Genomic DNA, 13924 nt, shown 5'->3' on the forward strand with positions numbered 1-13924 from the left:
CGACGCTGATCCGGGGCCCGTGGGGGGCGGAGGCTGCTGGGCAGCGCAGGAGTGGGCTGCAGGGGCCTCGCGCGCGCGCCGGGCTCACTCGCGCTGCAGCGGCCCCCGCGCGCGCGCCGGGCTCTCTCGCGCCGCAGCGGCCCCCGCGCGCTCCATCCAGCTCGGAGCTGCCCGCGCGCCCCAGCCGCCCGCCCGGCCGGCCGCTCCGGCCCGCGGCGCTGATGGCTGTGCGCGGCGCCAACACCTTGACGCCCTTCTCCATCCAGGCGATCCTCAACAAGAAAGAGGAGCGCGGCGGGCTGCCCGCGACCGAGGGGCGCTCGGTACCCGGGGGCACAGCGGTGGCAGTGGCTTCGGCGCCCGCTGTCTGTTGCTGGCGGCTCTTTGGGGAGACAGAGGCGGGCGCGCTGGGGGTCGCCGAGGACTCTCTGCTGGCGTCGCCTGCGGGGACCAGAACGGCTGCGGGGCGGACGGCGGAGAGCCCGGGCGGCTGGGACTCGGACTCGGCGCTGAGCGAGAACGAGGGCGGCCGGCGCTGCGCGGACCCGCCGGGGACCAGCGGGGCCTGCCGTGCAGGGGCGACCCTGGGCCTCGGCCAGCCGGTCTGCGAGCTGCCCGCCGCCAAGGACCTGGAGGAGGAAGCCGCAGGCCGGAGCGACAGTGAGATGTCGGCCAGCGTCTCAGGTTCGGCCGAGGCTTCGCTGGGAAAGGGGGCCGGGCTGAGGGGCTGGGCAAGGAGGGCAACCGCGCAGAGAGAGGTGGGCGAGCTGTGAGCACCCCGCGCCCTGGGCCCCCCGCGTTGGCCAAGACCCTTAGCTCTGCGCGCTGGCGCAGGCTGCTCTAACCTTCCGGCCACTGAGCCCCAGAGAGGGCGGATAGGGTGAAGTCTCAGACGACGACCTCGGGCAGTGTGCTTTAGAACCGGGTGGGAGGGAACCACTGCACCCTAGCCTTGAGTCCATCGCTAGTGCCCTCGGCTGAGTCTGTCTCCAAATCCCTAAAATCAAGGAAAGGGAAGAGGGAGCGGCCCGGAGACCTTGTGGAGCCAGTACCCTGGGTCTGGCCCAGAGAGCAGTTATTGTTTAGTCTCTTAAGTCCTGTCCGACTCTTTGTGACCCCCATGGACTGTAGCCCGCCAGGCTCCTCTCCATGGGATTTCCCAGGCAAGAATACTGGAGTGGGTTGCCATTTCCTTCTCTAAGGCCCAGAGATCAGAGATGCTTCCAGCCCGAGGTCCCAGAGCCTGGACGGGCAGCTCAAAGATAGGTAGCAAGGGATAACATTCAAGTGAGCGGGAAGCCGACCAAGCCGGAGCTTTGGGAGGAGGGTTCATTTAGCTTTCTCAGACCCCAGGCGAGGGAGAGCTGCGCTGGGCTGAGGACCGAAGAGCTGGAAGTAACCCCGCAGCCAGCGGAAGGCAGCCGGGCTCGATTTAGGTCATCCCAGACCCAGAAGGGAGAGGGCCCTCCTCAGCCACAAGCTGGCACGCCCTCTGGTCAGAAAGACCCCCGTGCCTGCCCTTCCGGTTGAACGGTGTAGGCCTCAATGTTGGCTCCGATCGAACAGGATCCGCTGCAGGCCAGAGTGCTGGACCTCTGCTAGGGTGCAGCCGGGGGGAGCAAGGAAGGGCCCCAGGAGCAGGCGTCGGATTAGGGTCTAAGGATTCGAAGCAGGGACATCCCTCAACCCCCAGCCTTCCTTTTATCCCCTTTCGAAGGGCGAGGGAGAAACCTACCCACGGCCTGGGCAGTAGCCTGTTGCCGCAGCCCGCGCGTGTGCTGTTGCGATGCATGTGAGGTGCGCGCATTGCGCGTGGGAGGTGGCGGGTGAACCCAGGGAGAGAGTCCCGAGGTTCTAGGGCTGAGAGCAGAGAAGATTTGGGAGGACGCTCAGGCCCGTTATCCGCATCTGCTGAGAGGCGCCCAGAGGGGCTCAGAGAAGGCAGGAAGCTGGATCTTGGCCGCACAGGGTTGATACGGCGGCTGAGTTCCTTGCCGGCTCATAACAAGACTAGAGGCAGGAAGCGACTGGGGCAGAGTTGGAAGACTCGCCTCCCGGACTGCGGTTTCCAGGCCCACCCCACCACTCCGGCGGGATCAAAGTGTATATCCGCCCCCCAACCCAACCCCCAGCCCCCACGCCAGCGGTTGAGGCCGGACCTCACTCCTCGGCGGCGCTGACATGTCTTTTTTCTGTTCCCACCGGGTCCGCAGGCGACCGCAGCCCGAGGGCCGAGGACGACGGGGTTGGCCCTGGAGGCGCACGCGTGCCCACGCTCTGCAGCGGCGGCGGCGGCAGGCCGGCGGGCGGCGCGGAGGAGGAGGAGGGGCCCGCGGCGCCTAAGCCGCGCAAGAAGCGTTCGCGCGCTGCCTTTTCGCACGCGCAGGTCTTCGAGCTGGAGCGCCGCTTCAACCATCAGCGTTACCTATCCGGGCCGGAGCGCGCAGACCTGGCCGCGTCTCTGAAGCTCACCGAGACGCAGGTGAAGATCTGGTTCCAGAATCGTCGCTACAAGACCAAGCGCCGGCAGATGGCTGCCGACCTGCTGGCCTCGGCGCCCGCCGCCAAGAAGGTGGCGGTGAAGGTACTGGTCCGCGACGACCAGAGACAATACCTGCCCGGAGAGGTGCTGCGACCACCCTCGCTGTTGCCCCTGCAGCCCTCCTACTATTACCCTTATTACTGCCTCCCCGGCTGGGCTCTCTCCACGTGCGCGGCCGCCGCGGGCACCCAGTGAGCCGTCCTGCGGTGAGGCCGCGAAGGATCCCAGCGCCCCAGCTCCGGACGGGCGCCGATGGCCCTGCAGGGTTGTGCCGGGTACAGGGGCGCCCCGCCGAGGGAGGGCGGCAGGTGGAGGACGAAATCCAGTCCTGCTCCTCTCTCCAGGACCTGCGCCCTGGCCGCGGGAACTGGGTCTACCCAGAGGGGGGCGCCTTTTTTTCTAGTTGGAACAGAGGCATCCTATGGCCTAGGGACCCGACGTCCCCTCGTCCCCACCTGCTGGGAAGCCCTCGGACACTATTTATTACCACCGCACTGTTGGATTTGGGTTGTGTCTGCCTGGGGATGGCTTTTCCCAGAGCGGAGAGAGCTCCTGGAAACCACGAAAGCCTGAATCCCACCAGGTCAGGCCTGCCGGGAGCTTCGTGCGCTAGGCCACACTAGTTCATGGTATCCATGCTACCGATCTATGTGTATCTACATATCTATTATTTTTGGAAATCGCATTTGTTACAAAGGGGTGCAGAACCCGGGCAGTCCCCAAGGAGCCCCAGGCTAGGGGTTCATTGAACCGTGAAGTGCTTGGTTTGCGGGCTCTCTGCCCCATCCCTCCCCGCTGTCGCAGCTCGGGTGGGGGCGCCTGACTGGGTGCTGAATGTACGGAAGGGAGCCTCTGGGCAGAGCCCCGGCCCGGCGTCTTCTCTCTCGGAGTCCCGGGGCTGCGACCAACCCGGGCAGCTCCTGGAAGCCCCTGAACCAGGAGAGCGCGCAAACCAGGAGTCCTTCGCAGAACTTTCCTTTCTTTTCCTTCCTCTCTCTTTTTTAAGGAGGTTAAAACTTGTAGCACTTTGCAGTTGTTTGTATTCAAATGACGGTTATTTTTGTATTCAATGTGAATATCCCCTCCACCTCCCGCCCTCCGCGACTGCTGCCTCCGGACCCGGGTTCTCCCATCCCTGTCCCTCAGACAGGTGACCCTGTCAACCTCGCCGCTTGTCGCCTCCTTAAGGGCGCCGTGCACTCAACTAGAGTATTAACTTTAAAAAGATTTGTGAAATTTGGAAGCTCTATTCGTTGTATTTTTTCCCCTTTTAATTTATAAACTTTTAGTTTAACATGCCCTCCTGGACGCGGTGTGTTCTCTGAGCCTCTCTCTGTCCGGCTTCGGGGGAACCGGTAACGTGGGCTCAGTTTCCCATTCAGTCCTCTCCGGGAGTCCTCCCCCCATCACAGAAGCCACCAGCTCCTCACCTCCAGGAAGGGTTTAAACTGGCATCGCTCAGGGAATCGCTATTTTGCAGGAGTCACAGAGGAATCCCAGTGAATCCAGAGCAAATGCCTAAGATTCCCCCCCCCCCCGCCCCCGCGGTGGTCACTAGTGTCTCAGAGTCTAGGAAACATCCAGAGTTGAATGAAAGCCGCTCAGTTCTGTTCGACTCTTGGCCACCCCAGGGACTGTAGCCTGCAAGGCCCCTCTATCCATGGAATTCTCCAGGCAAAAATATGGAGTGGGCTGCCATTCCCTTCTTCAGAGCTGAACCCACTGCCAATTTCCATGCCCACCCCCCATCCATACCCAACCCTAACCTGTTCACTCCTCCACCTGCCGGCATCCTCTCTGCTTTTGATTTTCTGAGAGTTTGCTCTAAGTGATCCTAGTGTTATTTCGTTTCCAGACTGGGCTAGCAAAAACTCTCGCTGGAATTCTGAACCGATTAGGGGTGAAGGAAGAGCTAAAAAGGTGTCTCCTGCACTTTGACCCCTGCCAGGTGCCAATGACGCTGCACTTTGCTCCAGAACGTTCCCACTCACTCCCCCAAGGACACATCTTCATTTGATGTGCACAGCAGCCCACCGTGGGAGCAGAGGATAGGCAGGGCGACGCTTATTTATTACCCCATTTTAGAGATGAACTGCGCCCAGCCAGCGTTCCCCAGAATAACTCTACAGATGCCAAGGACTCACCGGTGCCAACCCCTCACCGCTATGCACCCCTCATGTCGGGTCCGGGGCGAGCCAGGAAGAGTTAATGCCACATTGCAGGCGCTGAGGCCTTCAGTCTGCGGCCCAGCTGGGAAAACGCTGAAACCCAGGCCGGGCTAACTTTCAATTTCACCCAGAGCGGGTAGGCCAGCGCGCTCTCCTCCCCTGCCTTACGGTCTTTCCCAGCCTCTGACCCTCTGACCTGGGCACCCACACGCCCTGGCTTCTGCCACCCCTCATCCGGCAGGGCCAGCAAGTCTCGGGGAAGGTTTTACAAAAAAAAACGATTCCTGCTTTTGGAAACAGGGAGACACCAAGGAAAAAGCAAACGGCCTCAGCATAGGCTCGCCCTGGCCCCCAGGTCCGGCTCCCTTCCAAAGGGTTTCTGCAGTCATTTGGTTTCTTTTTGATACCTTTTGAAATTCCGTTTTAATCGCATCATTAATCCCGAATGCCTTTTCCTTACATAAAATTAGAACATTTCCGATAATGCTAAAATCTCCTCTCTGCTCTCCAGAGATATTGGGAGAGGAGGGGAGGTTTTCTCCCCCTCCTTCTGAAAACCTCAGTAGTTTGTGGCCGCGTCCTGAGACTGTAGTTTGTTCTCTGTCCTGGCGAATTTGGAGTCCAGAGGACTGGGGAGTTTCTTAAGCAGGCGGGGTCGCCCCTCTTCTCTTCCTCAACCCGCTGGGGGCTCCCGACCTGGGCCGGTTCTACTGGGCTGGCTCAAGTCGCCCGGGAAACCCGACTCAAATGATTCAATTCAGTTTGACCCGAATTGTTGCAGTTTCACTCTGAGCCGCCCCGCCGCTGGCGTTGGCCTGAGGCCGTAAGATCTGATTCCAGGAGCTGGAGGCGGCCTCCGGGTCCAGCCCGCCCTCCGACAATTTCCCACCGCATTTCACGACCCAAGATGGATGTCTTTACCTGGGCCCCAGGCCGCAGACGCGGCTTTTCTGTTGGAGATTTTCAGAATTACTTTATTTCCTTTTCCTTCTCGACTCCCACCCTGGCCCTTTCTTTAAAGGCAAGAAAGTCAGTCTTGCTTTCTGCTTTCCCTACTTCCTGTCCAATCGGATCTTCCCTCATCCACTCCCTGTGACCCTGGGCTGCACCGAACCCTCTGGGCCTCGCCAGGGCCTGGTCTTCAAGAGCAGCTGTCCCTGGAGTCCGGGAACCTTTTGACTTCACCTTTCTCAGTCCCTTTCAGGCGTTAGTGAATTTCAGAGCTGGCAAAAAGATCACTGGGTTCACCCACACACTTAGATGGGAGCTGTGGCTAGGTAAGCAGGCAGAATATGCTGTGACCTGTGCCGAAATCAGTCCCAAGGGATCAGGCTGAGTCTACAAATCTTGTTCGGGGCTGCAAATTTGGGATGGTAGGCTTCCAGATGTCACTGGTGAGTGTGTGCATATGTGTTTAATCTGAACTCCGGGGCCTGTTGACTATGGCAGTCCCAAGCAGCATCTCACTCAGACGACTGATTGATTTGCGGGGTTCCCAGACCCCCAAGAGTATCTCCAAACAGCAGAGTTTGGGGATGGATTGCCTTTCAGAAAATAAAGGGTTCCCAGGTCACGGCGAATCCCTGCTTCTCCACTCTAGCAAAGGATGGGGAATCTGACTTCACTGGAGAAGATCAGGAGAGTTCAAACGCGATGACCGAGTGTCTCTGAGAGTCATGGTAGTCGCGCCTGAACCCCAAGAGGCTGGGCCGGAGGAGGAGTGGTGTTTGGGGGAGCAGGAAACTGGCCGAGTGTGGTAGAGCCACACCAGCATCCCACACAGGCAGGACCTCGTCCGAGGCCTGCAGTCGTCCACGGGGCGAGGACTCCAACGGCCTCCACTCGCCTTTAATCCCCAGAAGAAAGCTGGAATCTGGTCTTCCATGGAGTTCACCTTGCCTTATAGAAAGGCTCCTGCCTTGGGGAAGGCTGGGAGAATCACACATTCCTGGAAACCAGGGCAGTAGCAGAGCAGCACCGGGGGTCAAAAGGATGAGGACGGGAGGGAGACAGACCTGCGCTGGGGCTCAGGCCTCGGCAGGCACTGCAGGGTTTCAGTCTTGCCGGGCCACCAGCCTCCCCCTGCTAACAGGCTTCATCGAAACCACACCGAGCTCCCAGGACACAACAAATGCATGAAAGCGCTGAGGGTGGGCAGGGCAGATTGAGGCGCCCGAGGGTGTTGCAAGGCTGGTGCAGAAGTCAGGCCACGCCCAAAGCCACTAAGGAAGCAGGAGTGGTGGCTGGGAAGATCCGCCAAACAGTAATACCACCAGCAGCAACAATCATAACAACAATTCCTGTAACTCTAGTCCTTTTGTCTAGGGCATCATTATTGAGTAAGTGCTTCCTGCATCCTTTCCTCCACTAGTAATTCCCCAAGGCCGCCTTTTAGCTGGGTGGGCATCCTCCCTGTTTTGCAGATGGGGAAGCTGAGGCTCAAAGAGGGGAAAGTGACCTGCCCAATGTCACAGACCATCAAGAGGCCAAGTCAAAGCTCAGAAGCGTACTTGAGGAGTCGAGGCAGCAGGGTGAATTGTCCTTCAGCAGTCAGAGCCAGCATCCCCCAGGTTTGGCCTCGGGTGTGGTTGGTTCACAAGAGGGTGAGTGTGCTTTGAAATCCATTAAGCACCGTGCAGCTGGTGTGGACCTGCTATTATTGTTGCCATTATTATAGTTTTATGAACTTCTGGGCAATGCTGAGTTGGCTGATCTGCAACAATCTTACTTGAACTCCTGCACCCTCCCCAGGGTTCCAAGAGCTCTGCGTGTGCTCAGCCAAGGGGCCCACAGAGGGGTAGAGACCCTGGACCTCCTCCAGTTTTGGAGTCTCCTGATAAATATGTTTTTGAAATGAAGAAACGCCAAAACAGGATTGCAAAAAAAAAAATGTGTTATATTGTAAATGGTTACATCATGTAATAAATTAGGGGTTTTTTTCCCCCCTGTAGTCACACATTTAAGTTATTCAACACAAATTGGATTGTTCAAATTATTTATTTTCGTAAAATTACAATTCGGGTGGTCTGGTGTGGGGTCCAGGTTAAGGAGAACGATGAACTTATTTCGAACCTGTTGGATGTATCTGAAGTCGTGCCTCCTAGGAAGGAAGGAAGCATCAAAAAATCGAATTTTGGAGCAATTCATAAGAACTGGGCAGCTGATCCCGCGGCCCCGCACCCCTCCCGAAGCACGGCAGCTCCCGTTGCAGTTTTCTGGCTTGGAGTCGGGCAGGGAAAGGCCGGAGCGTGGCTTCGGACCGGCCCGGAGCTGACCCGGCACCTCGGCACTGGCGAACAGCACCTCTCTGTTCCTTCTGGAATGTCAAGTTCAAAGGGAACATTCGGTAGCTGAGGGAACAGGGGCGTCGCCCCGGAGCCTCTGGAGAGGTAAGCTCGGGGCTGGGCTCCACGTTCCCTCCAAGTCTGAGTGAGTGAGCGTGATACACTCCCCCGCGCCGGGCCGGCGTTATGCCCCAAGCGCCCCCCTACAGGCGCCGGCGTTCTCTAGTTTCGCGCCCCCGCCCGCAGTGCCGGGCGCGGCCCGCAGCCGGGCCGTTAGCGCGCCCTCGGAGCCAAACGCTCGTGGTCTCTGCACAGGCCTCACGTCTCCAGCGAGCGCCTGCAGCCCTCACTGCTGGTTCTGTAATTGCAGCTCTAGTTTCTGGCGTGAGGATCCAGCCTAGGGGCTGTTCCAGGCCTCGGGGCTTCTCGGTGAGTCCTCTCTATCCCAGGCCGGCTGCCTCCCGCCGCCACAGTTTCGGGCCTGGGGCTGAGCCGCGCTTCCTAGGACTTGGACCCGCGCCCCGGCACCTAGGGAAACCCAGGTCCTGGAGGTATGGGATGCACAAAGTGAGGGCTTCTCTCTCCAGCCTGCTCACTCGAGGGTGGACGTGCTCAGTGGCCTCATAGGTGCATAAAGTGATTCTCCCCGCCTGGAGTCCACAGGTGAGAAGCCGCTCTGCCACTCCCTTGAGTCTTAGGAAATTCATTTCTTTTCTCTGAATCTCTATTTCAAAAATTAAATAAAAGAAAGTTGTGAGATGCTCCATCAGGCTTCTGGATAGCCTTTAGGGTCTACACTCACCCCCAGCTAGAAGTAGAAGGAAGGACAAAGCCTTTCTATATTTTACTGTAAATAATTGCCATCCCCTTTGGGAGCAAGGTTTTTTCCCCCTGGGGGGGGGGGGGTTTGAAGAATCTGGGTCTTTCAAGATGCTGGCTACAGGCCTCCCCGAGGTCATTATCTTTGGGCCTCCTTTATCTGCTGTCCCGGCCTGGGTGGTCAGCTGTTTTGAAAAGTCCAACCTTTTCTGCTGCAAGGACTTCTCCCCACCCACCAAGCTTGGGAGGGAGGAGATCTGAGGCCATTCCGCTTCTGTGGCCGCGCTGAGCTCCAGCGAGTCCTGTATCCTTGGATGGAAAACGCAACGTGTTAAGAAAAAAAAAAAAATTAATGGCACAAGTGTTTTCTCTGCCGTGGTCCACCAAAAAGCAAGGGTGGGCGGCACGCCGTAAAACAAGAGCAAGTAAAGGGGCTTATTTTAATAAGCTTATTAACATTTTTGAATGGTTTCCCTTGTATGCTCGGAGGCCTCTCCCTCGGTGGCGGCGGAGCTGGGCGGTCGGGATTTTTACGCACCGGTGCTGCGCTCTGGGTACCTAGGGTCTGATGGGGGGGGGGGGGGGGGTGGCCGGATGGCGCCCACAGTGCCAACTCTGGACTTGGGCGTCCCCGACTGGTCCACGCCTTGCTGCGCGCCCTTAGCGAGACCGCGCCTATCGGAGCATACAGGGGTTGCCTAAGGTCAGAGTGCGCAAGGGAGCTCGAGTGACCCTAGCGCTGACCCTGAATTGTGCCCACAGCTTCGAAGGACCGGCAGGTCTGAGGGTTGGTCCTGCTTTTGCACGTCTCTGCTGTGTTTTTGCAAAGGTGTGCTGTTGGGATTGGCCTTCCTCCCTGCTCGGGTGCCGCTGGTATCCCCGCTTGCGGGGCCGGCGCATCCTGGACTCGGTCTGCCGGTGTCCCCAGGGTGACTGACTTCCGGGAATCCCTCCTCCTCAAGGAGCCCCGGGACGCTGTCCTCCTCTTTCCGGGAGAAGCTGAGCGACGTGTCTTTGGCCCCTGCAGACCGTGGGAAACGAAACTATAATCGCAGAGACAGGTGGTGAGAAAGAGTAGCGAAGAGACGCGCGCGGACACAGGGCAGGTGAGCGATAAGGTGGGTTCATGGAAGACCTCCCCCGGCGGTGTAGCGCTCTCCTTCTCGGTCTCAATTTAAGCGATTTCAGGCCTTTCCCCAGCAACGCTCCCCGCCACGTTTCCTTTAAAAAAATCCCAAGTCCGTCCCCCTGCCCCCGGCCGTATCCCTGGCCGCGAGGATAAGTGACTTTGGGCCCGTGGTGTCGTGACCCCAAGGAAGAAGGGCCCGCAGTGGCGCTAAGCTCCCAGGGTGGAGTCTTTCGCTCTCTGTCGTTCAAGACGCACGAACTGGCAGGACCCGTGAGTGAGGACGGAGATCCCGGGTTTAGTCCTTACCTGTCCCGCCCACATCCTACTCGCATCTCGGGCTCTGAGTGCGTGGTCACAGGAGCGCGCGCGCGTTCAGATCAATACGGAGCTTCCCCGAGCTTCGCCCAATTCTTTTCTCCCGGCTGGTCGGGCGCAGGCCCTGGGGAAGGACTGAGTGTGAGAGCCCGGCGTGCCTCCGGGGTCAAGTTATTTCGCCTCAGGCTCAAGGTTCTTCCCGGCGCTTCAGCAACCCGCGTGGCCGACAGCAAACTCCACAAAGCGCATCAACCTCAGATTTGATCCTCTTTAAAAGCCTGTCAAGTGCACATACAATCTGACCAGTTAAGGGCCGAGAATCACGGCCCTGAATGGTTCTCCGTCTCCGATTTTATATGGGAGGGCTGCTGGAGGTCCAATTTTGGAATTGGACAGACGCTGTGATGGAGAGGGGCCTCTGGCCGGCAGGGCGCTGAGACCCCGGCGGGGTGCCTTCGAACACCCTTGGGCTGCGGTGAGTCAGGTGGCAGGACTGAGCCCTCAGCAACTCGGCAGAGGGGCTTCTCCAGACTCAGAGGGGTGACAGGCCTCCTGCATGACTGGCAGTCTCCTAGTTGGGATCGCCCTTTCCAGCGACTGCCCTAGGTCTTTGAACTCTCAACTCAGGGCCTGGCACATGGTAAGCACGCCAACGTTTTTAGATTCCTGCTGTCTTGCACCATATGTTTCCAGAACGGATTCTCAGGGCCACTTCTGTTGAGTCTCAAGACTGTTCTGGTTCCATGAGAAGGTGAAGGCACAGGAGCCAGAGACAGTGGTGAGTCTAGAAGCACTCAGCTAGAAGGCCAAATCCAGACATTCAAGCCTGGGAGCAAGCTTTGGGAGACAGTGAAGGACAGGGAAGCCTGGTCTGCTGCAGTCCACGGGGTTTGCAAAAAGTCGACACAACTTAGCAACAACAAGAAGGGAAGGCAGTGAGAGCTTCCGCCTGAAAAATCCTGCAGGAACACAGTGTGGATTTGGAACCTTGCCCTTCATGAAGATCAGGCTTAAGCTTCAGTGCTGAAAATATGAATCATCACCGCCCCCCCAATCCCACCCTTGGCAGCCATAGAATAATCTAAGAACCCTGTACTTCCTAGGCAGTAGGTGCTAGGAAAAGTTCATAGCCTAGCTGATAATAAGTTTTGCAAAGTTAAAAAAAGGACATTTAGCATTAAAAAAAAAATTATGACAATGGTAAGGGGCAGTCAGGGAATGCTGAGAGCTTGTAAAAATCCCCAAATGAGTGAGCACGGTCAACCCCAACTGGAAATCTTTGAGATAAGGGGTTCCCTGCATCCTTTAAAATTGCAGCTATGGCTTTTCAATAAATTCAACATGGAGACTTTTAAGGTTCAGAAAAGCAATCTGCTTTCCAGCAGATTCCTTCTGCGCAAGAACTTACCCACAGAAGCATTTCTTTAGAAATAATCCTTTCCTAAGATGTGCACTGTTTATTTGATTAGCGGCAATTTGTTTTCCACACCATGCTGGTACCCCGTGTTTGTGGGAGGCCAGTGTTGTGCCTTCCAGTGGTTCAGTCCTGGGAATGCACCCCCAGAACAGGTGGGGGAGACGGGACAAGATACACAGGAAGGCCAGCTGGGGTCCTACCTTCCCAGGTGCTCAGCCAGGGAAGGACCTCAAACGAAAGCTCCAGGGAAGCCCTAAACAGAATTTTGAGGGGGTGGTGGTGATGAGGAAAATCTTTGTTGTGGAACGGCTGTCTGACCTTCTCTTTCCCCTCCGTTTTGTTCCTTCCCTCGTTCATTCATTTGTTCAGATACTCAGCTTTATTTGTTAGGTGCCTGCTCTGCGCTGGCATAACAGAGCAAAAAGGCCCCGCCCTGGTGGAGTTGACCATCTAGTGGGAGACAGGGATGGAAGTGCCCAGAGGGCCATACAGCGGGCTGTGGCTTCGTGTGGGCGAGTGCCGGGTGTTATTTGGGAGGCTAGTCCAGGGAGGTCACTGGCGTGTCAAGTGTTTGGAAGCGCGCTCTCGGCGTGGCCCGACGTCGGGCCGGGTGGCTGCCTCTGAGACTCCATCAGAGGGTCTCTATTCTCGGCCCTTATTTTCAGTCCTTCTCAGACTTTTTGCGGGTGCGGCGACCAGGCCGAGAGCTCTGAGCGCTCTTTTAAGCACACGCTCCTTCCCGGGAGGCCTTCGGGGTCCCCATCACCCGCACTCGGAGATGCTGGAGACGCCGAGAAGTTTCTGGAGGAGCTGGGGCGGGGGTGGGGTGGCGTGCCGCTTCTCCTTCCTTGATAGGAGCCCTCCAAGCCTGCCTGGGCATTCACCAGGCTGGTAACCCGTGCTTTATTTAGCGTCTGATCAGTTTGCGCTTAATCGGTGTCCTTAAGTGCTTTCCGTGAATTATTTCATTCATCCCTCCCCGCAGCTCGAAGGCTGCTCCGCCGACGTTGGAGATCGACCCCTACGCTGCGGCTCTCGCTGGCGGAGCTGGGGTTCGAACTAGACTGTCTGGCTCCAAAACCACTCAGCGCTGGCCACATTTCCGTTCCCTTCCCCACCGCAGAGCCGCGGTGATGAGGATCCCACTTAGAGAGGAGGAAAATGAGGCCGGGGGAGGGTAAGCGGTGTCCGGCGCCGGGCTGGATGGTTGATGCTGCTTAGCTCCTTTCACTTTCTGAGAGGCGGAATTCATGCACTCGGTAGCGGAGGAGGAAAGAACTAGATACGGGGTGGTTGGCAGGCCTTGGCTATGCAGGTCGAAATAGCCTGGTGTTAAGGCTTTGGCGGCCCGGCCAGCCTTGGCTGTGGCTTTTGCTTTTTCCCCACTTCATGCATGACCTTTGGACGAGTCCCCTAACCTGTGGCTCTCATTTTCCCCATCGAAACAATGGAACTTGCGTTTGCTGGGAGAAAAAGAAGATAATGTAGTCAAAGCCCTTGGAATTGGTGCTGGCACAGAGCAAGTTCTCAGTGGTGATGAGGGTGGAGGCTGAACAGGAACCAGCTTTCCTAGACTCTCCCTGGTCTTTCCCCCTTTCCTTCCCATCCACAGAAAGGGAATAATTTCCCCCAAACTCCTTGTTAAGGAAACATCGCACATAGGTGCTTGCGCTCAGTCCTGTCTGACCTCTTCATGACTGCATGGACTGTAGCCCACCAGGCTCCTCTGTCCATGAGATTTTTCCAGGCAAGAATACTGGAGTGGATTGCCATTTCCGCCTCCGGGGTATCTTCCAAGAGATCCAACCTGCATCTTCTGCATTGATAGGCAGATTCTTTACCGGGAAGCCACCTGCGAAGTCCCTAACGGGAGCATCAGGGGTTGATGAATTGCCTTTTTGACTCCAGAGGGGTCTGAGACACGGCCTGTAGAGGAGGAAGCCTTCTTAATCCGGGCTCCGTTTACTCTGCTCCTCTCCTGTGACAGAGTGGCTCCTGACACATCATGGATCCTTGTGGGCTGACGGCTGGCTCAGGCCCTGTAGGCAGGGCGGAAGACTCCGCACCCCTTTTCCTAGATACTGTGAAGGGGGAGAGGTGGATGAGACGTACAGAAAGCACAGCGATTGCTGTGAGGTCAGCCCTCCCTCTCTTCCTTTCTCAGGGTCTAATTGGCAAGAGCTTCCCAGTACCAGTCACTCAACCCTGATCCCCAACCCCTCTGAGCGCACAACGGCAGCCCCCATGAGC

The 13924-nt window shown here is 57.7% G+C and overlaps 1 protein-coding gene across 1 annotated transcript; it reads left to right on the forward strand.

The window, feature by feature from the left end:
• The first annotated feature begins 221 nt into the window (after positions 1 to 221).
• On the forward strand, positions 222 to 2783 carry NKX3-2 (NK3 homeobox 2). Its single transcript, XM_020898099.2, has 2 exons — positions 222 to 684; positions 2214 to 2783. Exons 1-2 carry the CDS (start codon positions 222 to 224, stop codon positions 2735 to 2737), a joined length of 987 nt encoding a protein of 328 aa, XP_020753758.1. The 3' UTR covers positions 2738 to 2783.
• The last annotated feature ends 11141 nt before the right edge of the window (positions 2784 to 13924 follow it).

Source organism: Odocoileus virginianus, chromosome 29 (assembly GCF_023699985.2).
Source record: "Odocoileus virginianus isolate 20LAN1187 ecotype Illinois chromosome 29, Ovbor_1.2, whole genome shotgun sequence".
Lineage (NCBI taxonomy): Eukaryota > Metazoa > Chordata > Mammalia > Artiodactyla > Cervidae > Odocoileus > Odocoileus virginianus.